At 35.8% G+C, this 22770-nt stretch overlaps 1 protein-coding gene across 3 annotated transcripts in view; it reads left to right on the top strand.

Annotated features, from left to right (window-relative positions):
• Positions 1-22770, top strand: part of LOC122799326 (2'-5'-oligoadenylate synthase 1A-like) — a 290809-nt gene that overhangs the window by 149318 nt on the left and 118721 nt on the right. For all 3 annotated transcript variants that reach the window (XM_044068306.1, XM_044068304.1, XM_044068305.1), the window contains exon 3: positions 17460-17632. In XM_044068306.1, the coding sequence (XP_043924241.1) occupies positions 17460-17632 (173 nt within the window). The remainder of the gene's footprint in view (positions 1-17459; positions 17633-22770) is intronic.

Genomic DNA, 22770 nt, shown 5'->3' with positions numbered 1-22770 from the left:
AGATATACCACTTCCATACTGTCCTAATCTGTGAATATATGTAAACTATTCTTTTTCCTCTAAATTAAATGCTATGCTGAGGATGTCCAAGGATCTCAGTATTTCACTGCATCAAGGTTGCAAAAGCTGAGGACAGTTAAAGATGCCTCTTATAGTGCAATATTTTTTGAGTCTATACTTATAAACCTATAAATGACTGGATGTAACCAGATTATGTCTTTTGGACCCCTGTCTCAATTCTCAGGCTGTTATCATAGATGATGTTCATCCAGTCTTCATGGAATTTGTGATTGAAGTGATCATATAACTTGACCTGGGCATCTCTATCATCAGTCATACTTGCAGTAGTCTGAATAGCGTAGCTGAAAAGCAATGGTGTAGCTCAATAGTTGTTGCAGCCCAGTCCCTCTATATATCTTTGGTGTGTACACCAACTTTATAACAATTCTTCTACTGCTAGCTCCTTCAAGAATGTCACTGTCAATTGTATCTTGCAAGGCACAAAGCTTTAGAATGTTCAAGGAGATAAAGATGTTCCTAATGATCTAAAAAAAATGTGTTGCATAGTCATAAATGTACTACCCTAATCCTGCCTATTATCGTCTAGAATTTTAATAACTTTGACAAAAGGTTCTGCACGTTATTCCCCACTGCATCCAAGTTCACCTCCATTTTACTGTGTAAGAGAAAAACCTTCATTTCAGCTCTAAACAGGATGCTTCTGGGACTATTGTGATCCCATGGTCATTTATGGCATAATTTGGATCCCTGCATCAGATTATGGCTGATTTAGAAGTATCACATTGGAGACCTGATACTTTTCCAAAGTGGTGGAATATTTCAAAAACTACAGCCAGATATCCCAGTAGATGTGTGCTCATAAGCACACAGTCATCTGCAAACATCAGAAAAATGGTAGTGGAGCAATCCACGGAGGACTGAACATCTTCTGCTCCTCTGACTAGGTGCATCAGTTCCTCTATAACTGAAAACAAAAGACTCAGTGAAGACAACAACCCTGTCTCGTGCCTCTTCTAATTGCGCCAAGGTCCAACAGCCTGCCGTTGATGAAGATTCTAAAAGATGGGTGGGTATATAGTTTACATACCCATTTTATGAAATTGTAGAGTTCTGTAGTGCAATACCTGAAAAAGAAATTGCCACTCAACGTGTTGAACACCTTTTTATTGTCAAATAAAACTATATCTGCTTCTTCAGTGGAGACTCCTCACTGACTTAAAAAAAGAAGATAATAACCAGCAGTTCTCAACTACTTCATCCCTTTAACAAAACCATTCTGCCTGGTGCTACCAATTTCAGAAGTAAATTATCCAACCTAAGAGCCAGAGCCTTCACAAATATCTCCTGGTCTAGATTAATAAGAGAAACAGGGAGAAAGTCACTTACTGCTGGAAAAGTGCCCTTTGTCTTGGGAATAACCATTAATATAGCCTGATTAGAATTCTTGTCCCATTTCATTGAAGGTTGATCAGTGTTAATCACCTTTATTAGTGTTTATGCAAGGTCCTCACCTTCCCATTTATAGAAATCTTATTGGAACCTGTACTTTTGTTCACCCAGGATACTTCCCTGTATGTAAAAGAACAGTTTAAAACTTGTTGGTCTGGTTTGATAATTGATCTAGGTCTATACATGGAGAAATCATATTCATATGTGAGTGAGTGAATCAGAGCTATATAGAGTCTTGTAAAAATTCAAACATGGCTTTCTTATGTCTGCCTCTTGGGTTATGAAGTCCATTAACTCAGTCCTGAAAGTTCAATGGGTGTCTTACTAACCTGGATCCTAAAAAAAAAGCTGTGCATCTCACATCCCCTTCACCTCTGAGCCACCAACATTGCCCATCTGATAAGTTCAGCTTCCACTTTTTGAACCTCAGTCAAACTAATCACAACTTCTAGACCCTCAAAAGTTATTCTGTTCCCTTTCCATAACTAACCAGTGTTGAATATATTTAAGTTCCTGAGATTTCTGATTTAATCTATCACTACTGTATTGAAGGTTGGCATACTCTACATCCATGATATCTCCCTAATAGCTGCTTTGCTTCAAACTCACCAATACATACGCTTGGTGGCATCTGAGACAGTGCTTCTAAATATGGTATCTGCAATAAAAGATCTTAATTTCTTCTTATTTTCATGAGATCCCCACTTGAAGTGTACAATCTCTAGCTTCTGAAAGTCTGTCTTTTTTTTTTCCAAATGAATTGTTATGGTCAGAGTGGTATGGTCTAGCACAGATGTGTCCAACCTGCGGCTCGCGGGCCGCATGCGGCCCTCAGAGCTCTTCTATGCGGCCCCCGGCCTCTAACTGCAACATCAATATACGCATACCCAAAAACACTTTTTTTGTTTTGTGTTTTTCACACCCATGACTTATAACTCTCTTGGTGTGCGCATCCACCAAAGCACCATTCTAGTTTGGATTATTTTGCGCCAAAGAAGGATCTGTGTGTTCCCGCCGTTATTTCATGCCAAAGAATGTGTGTGTGTGTGTGTGTGTGTGTGTGTGTGTGCTTAAGAGGGACTAGTGTATGGATTTGCTGTCACTGCCTTTGAAAGGGACAGCACTTACCTGTGTTAACAGGTAAGTATGGAGTGAGTACATGCATGAAAGCAGAATGTTTGTGTATGTGAAAGTATAAGAAGAGTGTGTGTGTGTATGTATGCATGACAGAGAGACACATGCACAAAGAGGCTAATGATGATCAATCTACCTACTGAACACAAATAAGTTAGCTCACAAATATATCGTACATTAAAAGTACACTTTCATTAAATTGTGGCTTTCCTGACAGAGAGAGTGTTGCATTGAATATGAAATTATACGTCTCAACTGTATGGATTTTTTGCTTCATCTTCCAATTTGTATCTTTTGCTTAGGAAATAAAATTAGTCATCCAAGGTAATGCAGTTCCTGGGAGTAAGAATGAGACAACAGCCTAGGGTTAATGGGTCAGTAGTGGATTGACTTTGTGGGACTGTAGCATATAAAGTTGAATTGTTTTTTCTGACAAACAAAAAAAATCACCCAGTACTGTTATACCATTGGTGGGTTCTAAGCAGTGGCAGAATGGACAACAATAAGTATAGCTTTGGTGGATCATCAATACTGGCAAATCAGGTGGGCACAATGTCATTTTTTAAATGTTGTGGGTTTTATTGTGTATGTGTGCGTTTGTGTGTTGGGAGGGCTGCAACAGTAGATGATTATTAAAGACGGAGACTTATGGACTGTGGAGAATGTTTATTTGTTTCAAAACCTGATACTCGAGTACTAGGCATGCCAAAAGTAGATTTTTTTAAGACATAGCTTCTTGCCATTTGTTGTGCATGGATATTTATATTTAATTGACAATGCTAGCAGTATGAGTGTGGTCCTGTAGGTATCTGGAGGATGGCAAGTCTACCACTGCTAATGTCTTGTAAAATGACCTGGAAATGGATATTAGGATGTTACTAAAAAATACAGTAAGTGGGCTTAGAAATATAGTTTAATTAAACCAAGTGCACTTGCAATTTGCAGGCCATAATTTAATTTATTTTAGGTAGTCCAGATCCTGGTAGATTGTATCCCATTAGACTTAATTAGGGAGTGCTACCATTCCTGGGAAATAAGCAGCCCTAGTTTCAATGAAAGCTCTGTGGTTGTTTGCAGGTAGGAAGTTGCAGGATGTGGATGCAATGTGTTTTATTTATTATTTGTAATGCATTTGTCATTTCAAAGCATGGTTTTCTTTGTTGCAAAAGAAGGCAGGATTGAATGAGCCATATAATGCTTAACTGACAATGATGGGATAGAAAGATTATAAGTGATGTATAATGTTTGCAGCTACAGTTGTTTCAATGGTGTCTGTGATACCTAACTAATTTTGGGCCTGTGTCCCACTTTTATTTTTCTCTTTCGCCAGATTTCTTGCTCTAAGCATGAGAGGTCTGGTTCCATACTAAATCAGAAGTTTGTATTTACCTTGGAAGACCTTTCAGCATAATTATGAGAAACAGAGCCTTTTTAATATCTTTGCTTATTTCCAATATAAACTGCCATGTAACCTTGCAAATAACCTTCTTTTTAAACTACTTTAAATCTTTTGGAATTGACAAGTATGCTTCATTGGTTCGGACGTAAGCATAGAGTGCTAATGTGACAGCTCAGTAAACTGTCAGTCTGTGAGTAACTTCTGCACAAATTAAAATGTCTGAATCTCAAATGGCTTTAGACCGGAGGGAAGTTATAGGTTTACTCCAGTATGTAGTATGATCTTATAGAGTTTATGGATTTCTTATTACTTTTTGCTGAGCAGTGTTTGCTAATTTATTGATGGTCCTTTTGGTGGTGGGAAATTGGATGGATGAGTCTATCTCTAGTATGATTTTTTTCAGATATTTTTACTTCCAGACAATTTCATTCAGTGAGTGTGTGTCATTTGATTAGTGAGGTTGCCTATTTTAGAAGTCGGGGCTCCTTTTGTGTGTGTGTGTGTGTGTGTGTGTGTGTGTGTGTGTGTGTGTGTGTGTGTGTGTGTGTGTAAGAGAGAGATTTAATATGTATACTGAATATAGTTTTGCAAATGGAATTCTTAGTTAACTAGGCCCCTTTTCTTGGGCAAGTAGACTTGAGTAACCAATATTAGATCTTAGCCATCCAGCTAGGAAAGTTTAGTATGTGGATTTTCTATCCAGTTTGATGAAGGCTATGCTACTTACTCAAGGAGTACATGTATCCATCCAGTTGTTGTGTTGCTGAACTACATTGTCTGATAATGAGAGGAGCTTTTTATAGAAGTTGAAGTTTTTGTATCAAGAATCTGACCATACAGAGTGGCTTGTTTATGTTGCAGTGAAGGTTGTGGTCTTTGTAGTGAGTGTTTTAAATGTAACCAGTATTTCTGAGGTGGAGAAAGTCTCTTAAGGCAGGATCTTTCTTAGCCTGGAAAGCAAGCCAGTGATGAAATTTATAGGGGCCAATGAGAGAAAGAGGAAAGCAAGAAGCTTTTTTAGTCTGTTTGGATAGCTAAGTAAACTTAGTCCTTTGACTTTTTTGTCAGAAATGGTTGTAGTCTTTCTTTTGGCAGGGTGTTTTGCTGAGGCACATGCCAAAAGAGGCTTTGCACTCAGTAATGGCTCTTATAAAGGAAGAATACAGGGATGTTATGACCACCTTGTCCCTGGATGAGATACCCTTACTAATGAGATGGGCCATGTAAAAAGCTTACCGTACAACGGAGACAATGTGGTGGTCAAAAGTCAGGTTTCTATCAACCTCGGTGCCCAAGCACCTCACGACTGATTGCGTGCTTACAACATTGTTATTAATGTGATCATCTGTGGGGACATCACTCTCGGAAAAAGAGAAAAGCCCTGCAAGTAGGATCCAAGTGCAAGGCAAAACAAGCTATCAGTAACTGAAAAAATGCCAGCACAAAACTCAGTATATATCAGCAACAAAACTACAGCAACACAAAGGTAAAAGTGTTTTAATACATATCGAACAATTCAATAACCCAAACCGGTTTCAGCCTAACATGGCTTTCCTCAGTGGAACAAGAAAAGTACAAACAGGAAATGATGCACAAATGCAGGTTTAAATAAGGTCCATAGACCAACGAGGTGCTTCCAAAGGATTTTAGGCATGCCCATAATACTGCCTGAAAGAAAAACTGGAAGGAAAAATACAAACTAGAAAATAAAAAATAACAAGTAAAAAATAGATGATCCAAATAGCAAATATGGTAATAAAACTTAAGTATGATAATACATTCAATATTGGATATATTAATTGGTTATAAATGATCATTTAAACCAGGAGAAAATAGTGCCCCTAGCTTGATAATCCAGTATTTCTCTTTTTGGTTGAGAATGGAATGCCATCCCTGTTTGTTGGATCTGTCACCCAAAATTCTATCTACAATACAAAATTGAAATCTAGCAGTATGATGTTGTGTGTAGTGCCTGAAAAGAGCGTTGGTTTCTCTTTTGGTTTGAATGTCACTACGATGTTCCGACATGCGTAATCTCAATGCCCGTGATGTCTGACCCACATAAAATGAACCACATGTGCAAGTCGCAAGATATACCACCCAATCACTATGCCAAAAAATTTCATGTTAAAAATCCTGTCAGTGTTTTTACTGGAAAATTGTTTAGATGTGAATATAAATGGACATGATGAACAATGGCCGCATTGATAAGTGCCCCAAAGTTTGTCACCAGTCATCATAAGTTGTTGATGTATAATGCCACCTGAACCCATTTCTTATAATGTGAAAAAAATGAAATTAGCGTTCTCCCTCTACGGTAATAAATGATCATTTATAACCATATAACTGGCATTTTTTCAGTTTCGGGGACATCACTCTCCCCAAAGGGGATGATGATGCATTTTTAGCATTTAGCTTGAGGCCATGGATCTGGCATCAGTCATTTGTTTGTGTGAGACCCTCTTGTAGCTTATTCAGAATTGTTTTATTAAGTCAGCAATGTGAATTCTTTACTTTATTCCAAATTTGTTGGCTTATTTTTGTGGATTATAGTATTATAGGGCTGCTAATGTTGCCATTTTATGTAGATGGACTGCTGGAGTGGTTTTCCCAGTGAGAAATGTTAGTGCTGTAGTGAATATCTGTTTATTTGTAAAAAAATATATATATATATATATATATTTATTAACAATTAGAATGAAAATTAGAATTTTAAGGCAAATAGGCATTTATTACATTTATTCATTGTTCTCAAAGCAGCCCCAGCAAGCCAAAAGGTTGGACACCCCTGGTCTAGCAGAATGATTTTTTGAATGTCTTGAAATAACCAGGAGTGAAAGGAAATCTATTCTATTTCCTTTTTGTGCAAGGCTCCTGGAAATGGTTGGCTTTATATTTTCTGGGTTATATTCTCTCCATATATCAATCCACCTTTCACCATTTAGGTATGATTTAGGGCTTTTTGATGCTGCTTATGACTCTTTTGTCCATGGTACAGTCTGTCCCTCTGCTCTTCTAGTGTTGCATTAAAGTCATCAACCAATAGGCTAAAATTGTCCTAGTTAGAGTCGACCACTGTTTAATACAATCCTAAGAATTCCATGGAAAATCCTTTTTCATCTGAGTTAGGTGCATATACATTTCCTATTATACATTTTTCTTTGAGATGCTACCACTGTTTAGGGTTTTCCATCCATTAAGGAGTTGCAACCCAAAACCCAGGAATCATATTCCTAATTTCTACTCTTGTTATAATAATGTGACCTAATACTCACTGCTAAGAAAGCAAATGTCATGCTTTTCTTACCTAGATTCAGTCCTATCTCAAATGCTAATTTTTCCTTTGCCTTGTTCAACATTATTATCATTGATATTGTCTCAAATACCAAACTCCTCTGAGTTACCCTGTTGAATAAGTTAAAATTTGCCTTTTATAAATTCAGTGTTATAAAAAAGCTAATCAAAAACTAAGTGCATTCATGAGAACTTGTATCTTAGAACATGCCCAAAAGGCTCCGGCCTATGCCTATATCCTATCCAGTCCACTCTACGTTGCTGCAATCTATACTAACCTTCACACTACTTAACAACAAAGACTAGAGCAGTAGTACAAAAATAGCTTTGCATCCAATCTCTGCAGCAGAACTCACCAGCATATTGCCTACAAAAAAAACAACTGGTTGGAATCTCTCAGTTATCTTCAATGCACTCGATTGAACAGAGCCCACTTTTTTCTGCACTTGCCATCTAACTGTCCTCTGATCCTATTGATGAAGTTGTAGTGACCCACTAAACACTTTTTCTCTAAAGACAAATACCTTGCCTAGTAGGGCAAGGCATCAAACAGAGATGGTGAAGGCTTGTATTCATGCCTCTGGGACCAAATGCCATCTGCTCTCAGTCAATCCCAAACACAAAACAGATTCAAGAAAGCAATTCAACACTCACCTCTTAACTATAAAGTCTGTCACTGTTCCTTCTCTGATACTTAATCAGTTGTGTCCCCCCAACATTATGCCTTTTCTCAAAACTCAGGGATTCTCCTGTCATCAGTAACTTTATAATTTGTTTCCATTTTCATAACTGTTGATGTAAACCCTGAACCTCCTACTTTCTGTAACTATTAATCACGCAGAGTAACAATGCAGCCCCTTTCACTTTCATTTTCATTCAATCGTTTGGATCTCTACACTTTTCGGTAACTTTGGATTTCTGTCAATATTAATCTTGATCTCCCACTCTTTCACAGCTGTCTTTCCCTAACTACTACTTCTTCAGTGCTAAACCCTCTTTTTAGCCTTTTCTTGTTCGTCAGCTGGTATTCGTCACACATACCAAGCCCATAGAATATCGCTTCTAGAATAACCATGTCTGTAATTCAACTTTAATACGTATCCAGCTGATTAACTCAGTCTTTCTTTATGCCTTATTGCTTGTCATCCTTCTTAGAATGCATTGTTTATTGCAGTTGATGCAGTTTTTCAACTCATTCCAACAAGTACATATGCTGATATTGCTTCATCCAGCCTCTCCTTATGCAACTGCTTTTGCTACCATATTTATAATAGATGAATTTGTTTTACTTAATCTTTTATGAGACTATTGCTGTAACTGCTGATACAAATTTCTTTTGTATTACATCCTTATGTTATTGCATTGTCACCTTATTCACAGTGGATGTGATTATCTTCAGATGATCTCTGCTATTGTGTGTACCATTGTAATTGCTGTAAAAATTGCATGTATCTGTATCTGTATCTCTGTCTTTGTGTGTGTGTATATATATATATATATATATATATATATATATATATATATATATATATAATATGCGCTGAACTGCTGTCTGGTGTTTTTCGTCACTGGTTCAGTTTGTCAAATTTTTGAAGTTCATGATATTGACTGTTACATAATTCAAGGGTTTTTGCCCTTTCTTCATGTTGGTGTGCCCCTGGAGTTTGTTTTTTTCTGGGATAGGGGCCGGAGCATCCTCACTGGGCAGTGTGCTGGGCAAAGCCTCTAATAAAAAACATTGTTTTTAGTTTTACTTTTGATAATCACAAATGTTTCCTATTGGCTTATATTTGTGATTACTTTATTGCAATTAGTTTTGTGGCAGTTAGTGGTAATCACCAATGAGATAATTTGTTGTTTTGCTCAAACTCACAGTAATTATTCATTATAAACTGATATATTACCTTCTAGCCTACTTTGAATCTGCAATCACTGTACTGTAAATGTTATTTATACTCAAAAAGTGCCTGATATAATATTTTTGTATGTTTTCTTTCACCAAGTATGTCTTTGAAGCTTTTCTCCCTGGGTCACCACTGAAAAGGGGTCTTGCATTACCCAGTCAGACCTTCCTGGTAACCAAAATGCTAATAAGTAAAATAAATAAATAAACCTAAAAATGGAAAACAAAGTAATCACTCTTGTTAAACTAAATAAGGGGAGTATTTTTAGATGCTGTATGCAAGATGATTGCAAGCTGTCTTGCTTACTTCACAAGATCTTTCTGATTCATAGCCTCCCCATGTTGCCTAGGATCTCCACTGTGCTTCCCCTTCTTTAGATTTGCAGTGTCATATAAAAATGTGATGCTGAATGGGATGGGATTTTGTAAACAGCCCTCCCTGCCTGCCACTAATTTACAGTGCTACTCACTTGGTTCAGGATAGATAGACATCCTAGACTATGCAACTGCAAGGCAGGGCTGGGTTCCAAAGGTGTACGCATTGCAGTTAAGTGGTGCATATATATGCCTTTCAGTGATGAGAATCTGTGCAGGGTAAATTAGATCCACTTCACTTTGGGCAGATAGCGGATGAAGGTAAGTAATGTTTTTTGTCAATGGTAGCATAGCTATGCATGTGTGTGCTGGCGTGCTACTGCATATGCAGTGTGTGAATGTGTGGGATTGTGAGAAGGGGTGTGTGTCTGCATGAATTTTTTTTTACGCGTGTTTGTGTGCATTTGTGTTTACACATGCATGTGCCTGTGGATGGTGCTCCCTTTGGATCCTGTACTGCAGTATAGGTGTTCCGTTTTGTGATTTTCCAACAGTACAGTACAGTACAGTACAGCAGTTAATAGTACTGTATAACCTTTGCTGCAACATAAACATAAACATAAACTGCTGTAACATAAATAGGACCACACCCAGAGAATAGCTTTTTAATGGAACAGTCACATTAAATAACGCAGCTGCATCTCACTCTTTTTCACTGAACCTGAATGAATGGATAGGTAACTGTAAATACATTCTTGGTTTCCCCTCCTCCAGTTGCTTATGGATAGAAGTAGTATGTAGTGGAATTTTAAGTGGCTAAGTTACATGTGTGGTCTATCAGATCCTTCATCTGTTATCAGACTATGAAGCAAGAAATTGTTAGCACCAAATCTGTGTATACATCTAAAATATCTGCCAAACCTATAAAGTAAAACTTGATGAAAAGCATACTTTCTTTCTTTTCTGATATAATTAAGCTGAAAAGGGGACTATGTTACAGCTTGTCTAGGTAAATGGGACAATATCATTTGAGTTAAACATTCTAATGTGAATAGACAGTTAATGCATATGTTTTAAATAAAGCACTGCAAATCTTTTTAATGCTTTATGCATAAGAGAGGGTATGGGATCTAAAACAACTCCCATTATGTGTCAAAAAAGGTTTTCATCTCTCTATGTGGGGACAGTCAGACTTTTGTTGTTAGACTGACCATAGGTTCTACTGCACTCTTCCATAGCTGTTAAGCACATGGCAAGAAACACATTTCAGCAACATGTATTATATTTAGAATGCAAAGAAATGCAGTCTGTACCATTATAGACAAGTGTGGTACTTGGACTACCATTCCTACTGCAACAACTTGTGTAATACAGTGATATTTGTTGAGGGGTTGGGAGAGTGGCCTAATGGTTAAGGTGTTTGCCTTGCAAACAAAAAGTGCAGAGTTTGAGTCTCACAACGGATAATTGGCTAAACTTAAAATGGCTCGCAAGGGTAGTTAGCTTAGTACTAATCTATGAACCTATATGCCTTGTGTATTTCCCCCCATATCACAAAATTTCATGGTCTGCAATTTATCCTTCAAGTGCTACATCTCTTTTTAGTTGTATAGCACCTATTTCACTAGATTTTTTATAAGGCATGATCCACTGAGTCACAGCAGCTTTATTTACAGGACTAATCCAAACTGTAATCCACTAAACATCATGTGTGTCTCAAGTGAAGTATGCAGCATATCTGGCTGAAAACAGAAAAAGAGCATGAGAAAAAAATCCATGTACATTGGATAAGTACAAAAAAACAGTTGAAACTGAGTCAAGGTCACTCATTACTTACAGTACAAAGACAGAGAAAGGAGAATTGCAGGAAAGTTGCAAAATTATGAAGGCAATGGCTATGGGGAAAGAGTCATCCTGCAGGCCTAGCTGGAAATCGATAGTATTTTCCAGCAATACTGTATGATGTTTAAGTTGAAGAGTAAAGTTTTTTGTTTGCACATCTTGACGCTCTGGATAAGATGGAAGAAATATCCAGATGTGCACCATATGACTAAGCAGGCTTCATAGCGAGACTTGCTGGCCTCTTCTTAGTGGTAAGCAGTTTGTTTACTGACTCCATTTGAGTCCAAATAAATAAGTAAATAAAAGTGCATTCATGCAAAAACATTAAAGCAAAACTGACTGATTTGTCTGTCAACCAGAGAAAGGAAGAATGCTGTCAAAAATGTTAGGATTACTAATACAAATACTTTTTGTATGATTTTAGGGAGAAAAGATACAGACTTGATGGCTGAAATCCCTGTGTGATGTCATATGCAGTTCAGTGTTGCAAAGGAATCTACATCTCATGTATTGAAATAAAACCCCTCAACTTACTTAGTTCTGTTTTGCTACCTTTAGTTCTGGATCAATATGTATTGGTTTCAGCATCTTTGCATATGAACTACAGCCCTGATTAACAAAGCAGCCTCTTAAAATATGTGAGAAATGTAATGACTCTCCACTGTCAATCTGCCATAATTAGAATAAAGTTTGTAGCCTCAAAGTTGAGGCTAACACAGTGTCAGTACATGGTCAATTAATTCTGGAAGAGAAGGCTGCAACATTTCACTCCTTCCTCTCCCTTTTTATATTTTCTGTTTTATTAAATGTTTCAAACATGCAGTTTAACACAATATAAATAACAAGCACAACAAACATATCTAAGTAGGACTTAACTGTGATTCCAATATATCCCTATAACATATTGATTTAGGGGTACCTCTTAATTAGCTGTTTTTATGAAAGTCAAATACACTGTAGCAGAAGATACATTTCACTTCATACTATTTTTAACCAATTAAAAATTAATTGCACATGTAGCATACATTGAAGTCAAATGGATATTGGGACAATACCACATCAATGGGCATCAAAAAAAGAAAAATATTTATACTAGGGAAACAAATCATTGGTCTAAAACTGATGGCCATACATGAAAATAACTATTCAATCCACAAACAACTTATTAGGAGTACTGGCTCACTGCAACATTGAGTGATGCTTATGGAAAAAGTTTAAATTATGTCCCACATTTAAAGGGACAATTATTAATGTTTTAAGGGATAGCAGGGGCCTAGAATGGCCTTTTTCTGTGCATATCCTAAGCCATGAAACAAGTATGTTAGACTGACCAAATTAATATTACCTTTCTACAATTCTATATTTCATGGGATAAACCTGCTTCCTGAATTACAGATATAAAATACATACAGGAATGTTGAAGGAAATCATTTGCATAAGGCCACAATATTCATTGTGTAATATCTTAAACTAGATATAATTAGTGAACTGTATATTTGTAAAAGATAAAATAGCATGTATTTCTACAGTCATTCTAAAAAAACAGTGGCATTCTGTTACAAGCAAAAATTACAGGTTGACATTTAATGCTCCAGCTCTGTCATGAAGTTGTATAGCAAGGGCACCAGAAGTAGCTTTGAAAGCAATGATAGTTGGATGTTTTGCAGAGTCAGCATATGTCTAAGGCAAAATGAAATGAAAAAAAGCTATTCTTGTAGAATGCATAAACAATTGCCCAATTTTCTACCCAGTTCTCATAACAGATCCCAGTGGAAACACTATTCCCAATGTTACAGAGCTAAAATATAATGGAGTAGTACTAGACCCCACTCCCTCCTCTGTAATAAAGTCCTGGGCCAACTGAAAATATGTGCAAAAATCACTCTCTGCTCTCCCCAGGAGCATTCTTAACTATTGCTAAAAATATATGACTACCCAAACTGTAATATTTTATTTATTTTTTTATTTATTTTACATTTGTTGACCGGGAAAGTCAGATTGGACACAGGTCCATTTTCAGCGGAGGCCCGGGGGGAAAAGCTCCACTTAAAAAACAATCTAACAAATAACATTTTAACACTTTCTTCTAAATGCATACAATTTTATACAATAACATATTTTACATTTCTTCACAGATATATGTATAGATACAATTATTGTATTCTAAAGGTATACCAGTTGTATGTAGGAATATGTTTAACTGTTTTCAGAGATGTATAAGTAGATACAAACAGAATAGAACATTGTTAGTTAAGAATTAATATACAGAAGTTAGGCACTATTATGTGATCCTTGGTAGAATCATTGTATCACTGCAAATGTAGTCCTTGGTCTCCCTTTCCTAGTTTACACTTCGTTAATAATAATCATATGATACAGATGGTGGAGAACAACATTTTAAAATTTATACTACTAGAAGACTCCCTACTGCATCACTGTAAATTACTTTAAAAGTACAATTGGCTATCAATAACTAACAGGCTACCTTCCTACAGAGTGCTTCTATTTTCAAGGTTTTGAAAACAGTTATTTTCCCCTCTAACAAGAAAATGTCTTATACTTACTTTGCATACTTACTTCATGTGTCTCAAGCCATGACCCTAAATGGCTAGCCAAATATTCTGAATGGGCACAACCTTCCTCTAAAGCCATGGCAAAATTAATAAACATTATTAATTGAGATCCATTGATAAATTATATATGAATGTAATTCTTTTCATGCAAACAAGGACATTGTGCAAACCTTTCTAAGTATATACATTCAACTTTATGGGGAATATAACCTTTCTTTTACCACAGAAAAAACTCAACTGTTTTCCGTATCAGCTGTACTTTTCAAGTATAAACCATAAGCAAGGAAAATCTCTCTCCCTTTACTGAACAAGAAACTATTAGTATTATCAAAAAGCACAAATTATTTCAACAATCTAGTTATAAATCTAAATACATTGATATTAAAGGAATCTTTGATTTTTACTTAATTTAAAAAAAAAACTGTTATTATTCTCAAACCCAACCTTTAGATGCTACCAAAGCTTTTGACTGCATCAGTCATAACTGTCTCTTCACAGTTATGTCATTCTTTGGTTTCCCAGCACTATTCTTAAGTACTATTAAAAATTGTACTCCAGTGCCTATGCATATGTTTTTATTAATAAAGTTAACTTTACTCCTAATAAAATTAAAAATAGTGCAAGACAAGGGTGTCACTTATCCCCTTACCTCTTTAATCTATATATCAAGTCTTTCTTCCTCTCATGCCTACAAAAATCATACTACTTTATAGCTAAAATGTACAATATACTTATTCCACTAACTGCTTTTGCAGGTGATATAAACCTATATTTTATGTTGTCTAATATAGACTTGGCTAACATTTTTAACCAAATATCTGTACATTCAAAGTTTTCAAATTACAAACTAAACTTATATAAGCCTACTATTTTTCCATTAAGTCCTAATTACAAACTAATAGACTCGATCCCAAATTCTGAAATGAAAGTCAATAAATACTTCTTTGAAATATTTAGGTATTCTGCTACCAAGATAACCTTCTAAGGACAACTATCACTAATGATGTCCAAATATGGAATAAAATAAACTTTTCTTTATTTTCAAAACAAACCATAGCTAAAATGAACATATTACATAGACTATTGTTTTATTTTAACTTCTCTTTTGTAGTACTACATACCATTTTTTTAAAGTATTAAATCAAATTAAAGTAAGTTTATATGGCACCCCAAGTCTATTAGAATAGCCTACAACAAATTAATATATAAAAAAACAAGGTGGTTTGGGATTATCTTCCTTTAATTTATGTTAAAGTTACCAGACTATTGAAGATAACTAAATACAAACCCAAACAAGTTGGATAAAAATGTGGTACAGTGGAAATATTAATGTAACCCAAAGTGCCTTACTATTCCTAAGTAAGAATGATATGAAATTACTCAAACTACATAGTAAATTTCTTTGAGTATAAATATTCTTCATAACTTAATCAACACATTGACGTTACAAGGGTCTTTTAGGCTACTACAGTCAATTAATGTAAATCCTAATTGCAAAATGAATAACCATATGTTAATCCTATCCAACTTTCCTCTACTTAAAGATGAAAATATCATATCCTTTATCTCTTGTAGAAGTTCATCATTAGAAGAGTGAAAAAATTCCCTTGACCTGCCAAAAGGTTCTATTCTAAACTTAAGACCGATATAGTACTTAATCCTAACTAAGCTGTCAGATTTTAAAATAAACTGCAAGGCTGTAATGTTTGGTAAGCAGCTTAGAACATCATTAATTTCAGAAAAAAACATGCTTCAAACACATATAAATGAATTATTTCCTTCAAATACAAAGGTCTCAGCATTTATTCTAATTACTAGACAAACCTAAATACATCTTTTACAAACAATCAAGTAAACAAATCATTTCATCTAATGTTAAAATCCCTCCCTGTTAAAATATATTTTACACACAACTAATGATCCTCAGTAATACATATGTGACCCCCAGCAAAATTATGCAAATATTATCCAAACAATTCACCTGGCTGGCCACTGCAATTTCTACAATGTTGACTTGTAACATATACTTTGGAATGATAAAATATTCTTAGAAATTATGGTGCTCTTTAAAGTCAGGCTGGAAAAATGGACTATGAAAAATTTACTTCATCAGGGGAATTTACAGTTTTGCATATCCCACCCCAAAAGACACTAATCAAACTTGGTTCACAAGTTTCTTTGTCAGGCCTTTATCTCTATATGCCACTGGAACTGACTTTTAAAATTCTATATTGTGTAGGACTGCATAACACATTCTTCAGAATATTCAGAAATGAGATCTGTACTAAAAATTTAGTTTTCAAGGGATTTACATTAAAGAGCTTCATGAGTTCCTGAGATGCGTGGTAGCTATAGATCTTCAGTAAACAGCAGCTTTCCCTTTTGTGTATTTTTTTAATATTTCACTCTGAATTTCTTATTAATATCTGTAACCCTAAGTGAACATTTTCCTCAAGGCTCAATAACAATTGGCAAAGTCCCTGCAGGGCCACCTGTGTTAACAAAACATAAAAAAATAAATCTTATAAACTTAAGAAGCACTTGTTCATTTGATTTGCTCAAGGAAGAAACATGACACAATGATAGTACAGTTGCTACAACCACATATGCACAACAGAACATTGCATCAAATTGTAGTTTGTCCTTCTGTGCTGTTCAGTTTTGCTTATTTTGGGGTACACTGGACAGGCTGAAAAAAGTGGGGAAATAAGCATGGAGGACACAGAGTCATAGGATTCTAACACAAAGTCATCATAATTTACAAATATGTAAAATGTTTATCTTATACAAAAAGAGAGCTCACAAAAGATTCTGAAGGTAAGAATGGGTCAGTCAGGAATGGGAAGTAGCTTTACTAATATGCAGATTGCTTTAGTTTTTTTTGGGGGGGGGGTGCAACAGCCCTGTCTCTCCCATCACTAGCCATCTTTAGCTTTTACCTTCAAGTAGAAGTATCTTTTTCGCTGAGGTTACAAAAATCTGTACCAATATTTTTGGAAAATGTTCTACTCTGATTTGTGTTAATCAACAAACAGAAGGTTCTGAACCAATTTGTATCTATTTATTTATTTGTATTTGTTAAACAGAGTACAGCAATACTCCACATTGACACTTTTCAGATTCAGGTCAGGAGCATTGTATCGTTTAGTGGCATACACAGTCACACATTTGGTGAATAGAGGATTTGATAATCAAATACTGGGCTATGGGATGCAGCCCAGTAACAGCCCATAGCCTCAATCCTCTATGCTAATTGACAGATATATTCTGCATGATACCCATTTTAGAGAAAAGTTATGTAAACTAACTGATTCTAAAGAGAACTGATACTTTCCTTTGCAATGTTAATTTATTTAAAGTTGTAGGAGTGTATGCAGTTTTAGTGCTGTAGGTAATGGCCATGGTGTTTAAAGATCTGAGGATAATGCTTGAAGTCTGCATGTGTTTATTTATAGAGGTATGTGCAATGGATATTTTATTAATAGTAAGAGATGTAAAACTATGCATTTTTATTTGTTAATGCTTAAAGGTCATCTGACATTTGAAAAACCTGACCCTAAAATATATGTAAAACTGTTGGAGGAATACCAAGATCCTGGGGAATACTCGGTCTGTTTCACTGAGTTGCAGCGGGACTTCATCAGGGAACGCCCAACAAAAGTGAAGAGCCTGATTCGACTGGTAAAGTACTGGTATAAGAAGGTATGCCAGTCAGAATTTGTTTTCTACGGTACCTTTTATAGTGTAGTACTGAGACCTAGTCATATAGTTAAGAGGAAAAACAGGATTATTTTTGTCACTATTCTTTTCTCAATGTTTCCAGTTGTTTAGCATTTCTAATACCTTTATAGGAATGTACTCCATTGCTATGTCAGGGTACAGTAAAGGTTTGTGAAATTGGTATTGCTTCCATTTTTGAAGGTTGCCAACAGTATTCTTCTCAGCACTCGCAATGTACTCAGAATTGCCTCCTTCTATAGTTCGAATGCAGTTATCTGTGTATTGACAACATATTTAACTATGCTTGAAAATTCTATTTTTTATTTGCCCTTCTGCTCCTTCTACTAATGGAACCATTTGAGTAACTTTATTCCACAATGGTCATGCATCTTGGTATGTTATAACTTTGTATATCTCACTACACAAGTTTCTACACTTGCTATGTGCAGCTATTTCAATATTTAATTCTTTTTTTTTCTTCAACTACAGCTAATGGTATGGAGTTTCTGTCTTTACTAAGGTTCTCTATTATCATAAACAACTGTACTGGAAACTCTTACATTAATATTTTACAGATGTATATGATAGATGAAGATCAATTTCATTAAACAAAATAAGTAAGATGTACTGTGGGCAATGGACTTGGGCTATAGTGTACTACAAATTAACTGATATGTTGCATTTTCCTTTGTTATTCCCAAGGTGAGTCCAAGACTAACCATCAGGAATCATAAATTTGAACAATATAACCACTTCTAGAAAGCAACTAGTATCACACTTTGTAAAGCAAGTTAACTGCAACTGTCATGATTCAAATGACTGAGTTTTGGAATTTCTTGATGGGTATTTAGCCTAATACAGTATAGGCTGTATATAGGCTGAACCCATTTACAGTATACTGTCAGATGAATAAGTTACATTCCATATGTAGTTAGTTGACCTATATACACATATAAATGTTTACATTCCTTAACTCAGCTCTGTGGATATTAATGAAATTCAGGAAATTAGTATAAAATGAATCAGACATTTTGTATCTTGCATTTCAGTCCTTTTACATTTTGTTTCAGTTTTCCCATAACTATCTGGATTGTGCTTGAGCTTCAGTTACTGCTATATTATGCACTGCAATTTACTGATATAAATGCTCTCACTAAAATGCTCATTCTGTCTATTGTTGTACTATCTGAATACTAATACACCCAAATTATAACTATTATATCCTCATATTGATTGTATATACTTTGCTAATGACCAGAGATTCAGCTTTGTTAATATCAGGCAAAATCTGTTCATCTTATATTGACCATGTTAGTTCATCCATTGTTTTCGGTAGCTTTTATTCTCATGTACCCAATAAAAAAATGGGCAAAAAAGTCCAGCTAGATGTGTCAGTAATGAAAACTTAAATAAGTAAATCAACAAGTAAACAAATAATTAAAAATCATCCTAGATTTCTGAAAAAGGCCCACCACTTGAGGTAATTTGCCTAGGTGGGTCAATTCTGTAGACTAAGAAAATATGATTCAGAGACAACTATGGCTGCAGTGAAAAATACCTTATTTTTGTCTCACTAGCATGTCTCTGAATCACACATTAGCTAACATTAGTGCTGTCAGACCTGACAGTGATGGTGTTCTACCTAGAGGCTCCTACATTGTGTTGGTAAAGTTATCCTCATATCTCACACACACACACACACACACACAAATATATATATGCATATATATATATATATATATATATATATATATATATATATATATATATTATTCAGGTAGCCATATACATGCATGAACACACAGACACACACACACACATTTAGCTTCATTCATGCCTCTACAGACATGCACACACACACATTCACACAGATGCACACATACACGCACACACTAACATATCCCCACCTTCATGTCTTTGCTGAATTTACCTGTACCATGAGTACTTCCATAGGAGTGAATATACTTTTTCCTCCAACAATAAAATGTTATGCTGATATGAGATTCTCTGAATCACTTGGCCACAAAAATTGAAAGCTGCTGGCATTTCTCAGCAACACACGTGGCTTATTAGCATTAGATACTCCCCCAAACTGCTGCATTATCATGCAGCTCTGCCCTTGAGAACATACTGCATGATCAGGCCCCAGTGGGTTGAAAAGCTCAGCGGTCTGAGAACAGGAAAGGCTTAATGCAGAAGGGAAAATGGCAGGGTTAAGGCTTCCAACGTACAGCAAGACTGTTTGAACCCCAGGCAATATCTTTCTTGACCTTTTCTACACGCAGCAATATTCATGCTTTCCTTAATGTTACTGTGCATGAACAGCATTTATTTGCTCTGACCTCTTGCTGCAGACTGTTTTCATCACTGGTTGTCTTCACTATAATCGAATGTGTTACATTGGCAGCTGGAAGGAAATGGCAGTTGTCGTACAAAATATTGTACCTATGTACCTGTATGACTCATTCTAAAATAGTATAGTATTCACCACTCTTATAAGCTCTTTAGGGTTCCACCCCTTTTCTTCCCAACCTTTTTGCTAAATCTTGGTTATATGATATTCATTCATCAAGTCTAAATTATTTCTCAATGAACCTTCTGATCAGCTGAGATGATATATCAAAGGGTTGCATAACTTTGGAGAAAATGGAGCAACTGGACCTGTGTAGTACCAGTTGTTTTCAATAGTTCTGTATTCTTGGAGTTTATGTATATAAATATCAGGGGATGGAAGACTATAATCCTCCACATGGAAAATGCAGGTGCACTTCCCCTCTACAAAACCATGTTTTAATTATTGTTGCCTTAGTAGAATTTCTGACATTTAAATTGTTGATGCTTTCATTTAATTTTCAAAAAGGCCAACACTCACTGTATTGGCATGTCTGTGAGTTGGTGTTGCATTGAAGAGGAAGTCATTAAGTGGTCCTACAAGAAAATGGGGTAGAGCTTTATAAGAGCACTGAAGGTAAAATAAACAAACTTTCCCTGATATTAATCTAAGTCTCTTAATATTCGATTGACTGGTAGTATCATCACTCTGGAAGTTTGCTGATACTCATCTTTCATTATCGCTGGGTTCTCCATTTTCTTCCTATATCGCAAATACATGGTGTGATCAAACTGCCAATAGGCATGTGTGGTAAGTGATTGTGAGTGAATGAGTGTGCATGGACGGTGGTGGGTTAGCTCCCTCTTCCAGATTGCTTCCTCTGCTCAGAGAGTGTGCGGACAGGCTCCAGAATACAGTTTTGAAGTGGATTAAAGATGCAGTCAGAGAGTGAATGAATGAAGGAATATTCCTTGGGATGAGCATTATGCGTACCAGTAAATTCTTAGTCACTACCACTCTGGTTTTGCAATGTATAGCATTATTTAGGATATGTGTGACTATTGCCTTCACAATCCTTTCCCTTTTCTTTTCTGTTTTAGATTACAATACTGCACACTTTTGATGAGTACCACTGCAGAGTGTATAACATTATGTTTTTTATTAACTTACTTCCAACTTTCTGCTAACAGTTCTGACTGTCATAGCTACAGCTGGAGACCATTCTCCTCATCCAAGCCTGCCAAAAAATATCTGAATCATCAACATTTAAAATCATGTCAATGTCCAGGTCCCTTGTGATACCTGACTCCTGTATTTTAAACACAAATGGTACTGACAGTGAAGTCAGTGGGTCTGCACTGCTTATTAACTGTCCTCATGACAGTAGTCCTATCAAATCACACTCTACTTCTGATCAGGCAGCCAACCTTCGCTATTTTTGTATCCCACCCCTATACTCCTAATTTTCCTACTAAACTCCTTGGTTAAGTACAGATAACTTCTATATGATTCTCCTTATTCACCTTAAAGACCCAGTCATGGAAATGAATTAAGTTGGAGTGAATCAATCTCTCCCAACTAACTGCACTGTCCTGACCACTTCTCCATTCTTGCAACCAAAGTCTGGCAATCCTCCCCTGCCCCCTCCCCAAGTGAAATCTCTGCACAACTCAAAAGACACCTCCATAAAAAATCTAGCTGCAAGTGCTTTTCCACTATACATATCACCTAACTCCTACCTCAGCTATATCACCCCTACTTCCACCCTGTCATCTCACCTACTGCTTGCAGACCTTATTTATTATTAAACTCAATCCACAGTGGAGCATTTCTCCCTTGGGCTTTTTCTCAAAATTGGCTTTGTTACAAGTCGGACTTTCCTGGTAAACAAATGTTAAATAAAATAAAAATAAAATAAATAAATACATTTTCTTCTGTTAATATTTGCTCATTTTTCAGTTTCAGATGGATTCTGTACCTCTAATGATTAAGTCATGTTTGTGAATTAGCTGTTTTATTTTTTTGTGAATTTCTTCATCTAGGCTTTGCCTTCAAATGGTCTTTTGTGAACAGTGTAATACCCTGGTAAGGTAACTCAGTAAATAAAAACAAATAAAGTTGGACCAAAAAGATATATGATATGCAAAGCCATGCCCTCTACTTTAAACAGACAATTAGCATTCAGTATGGTGGCTGAAAATGGTCTTCATACAAGTCCACTTTCCAGGTATTCAAATAGTAAAGTAAAATAAAATAAAGTAAAATGAAAGAACTATATTGCCTTGCTACGTAGTATTTTTCCATGATTTTCCCATGATGAGAAGTAATCTAAGCAGATGAACACAAAGTACTTTTCTTCTTAGACTCACATATGTGTGACAAAGACATAGTTGCCAACATCCACTCTTACAGCTTACTCTAGCTGCTTAGGAAATATTATAAAATGTGCAGGTCATTCATAAAGCAGTACTACCAACTCGATTAACATGCTGAAAGATAGCTCTTCTGTACCTTCAGCATTTTCTCCCCAAATACTCATGAGTATGTGCTCTATTTTCTCTAGTTATTCTTCCATTTGTCATTTATTCTTATTCATGCTTTCTCTAACTTTCCATGCTGGCATTCTGCCATATTGCTCATGTAACAAAGGTGAACTATAGGTAAAGAATCCATTCAGTAACTCTTTCTGCTCAGTCTAGTTCAGTGCGTGTGATTCATTTTTCCCCCTGTGAGACTTCCTTCTGGAGCTGATTTTCCTATTCTATTCTCCATGTCTCAGACTTTTATA

The sequence above is a fragment of the Protopterus annectens genome, chromosome 4.part0, assembly GCF_019279795.1.
Source record: "Protopterus annectens isolate FY-2018-M chromosome 4.part0, PAN1.0, whole genome shotgun sequence".
NCBI lineage: Eukaryota > Metazoa > Chordata > Ceratodontiformes > Protopteridae > Protopterus > Protopterus annectens.
The sequence above is the reverse complement of the archived record's forward strand: the minus strand, read 5'-3'. Positions and strand labels throughout refer to the sequence as shown.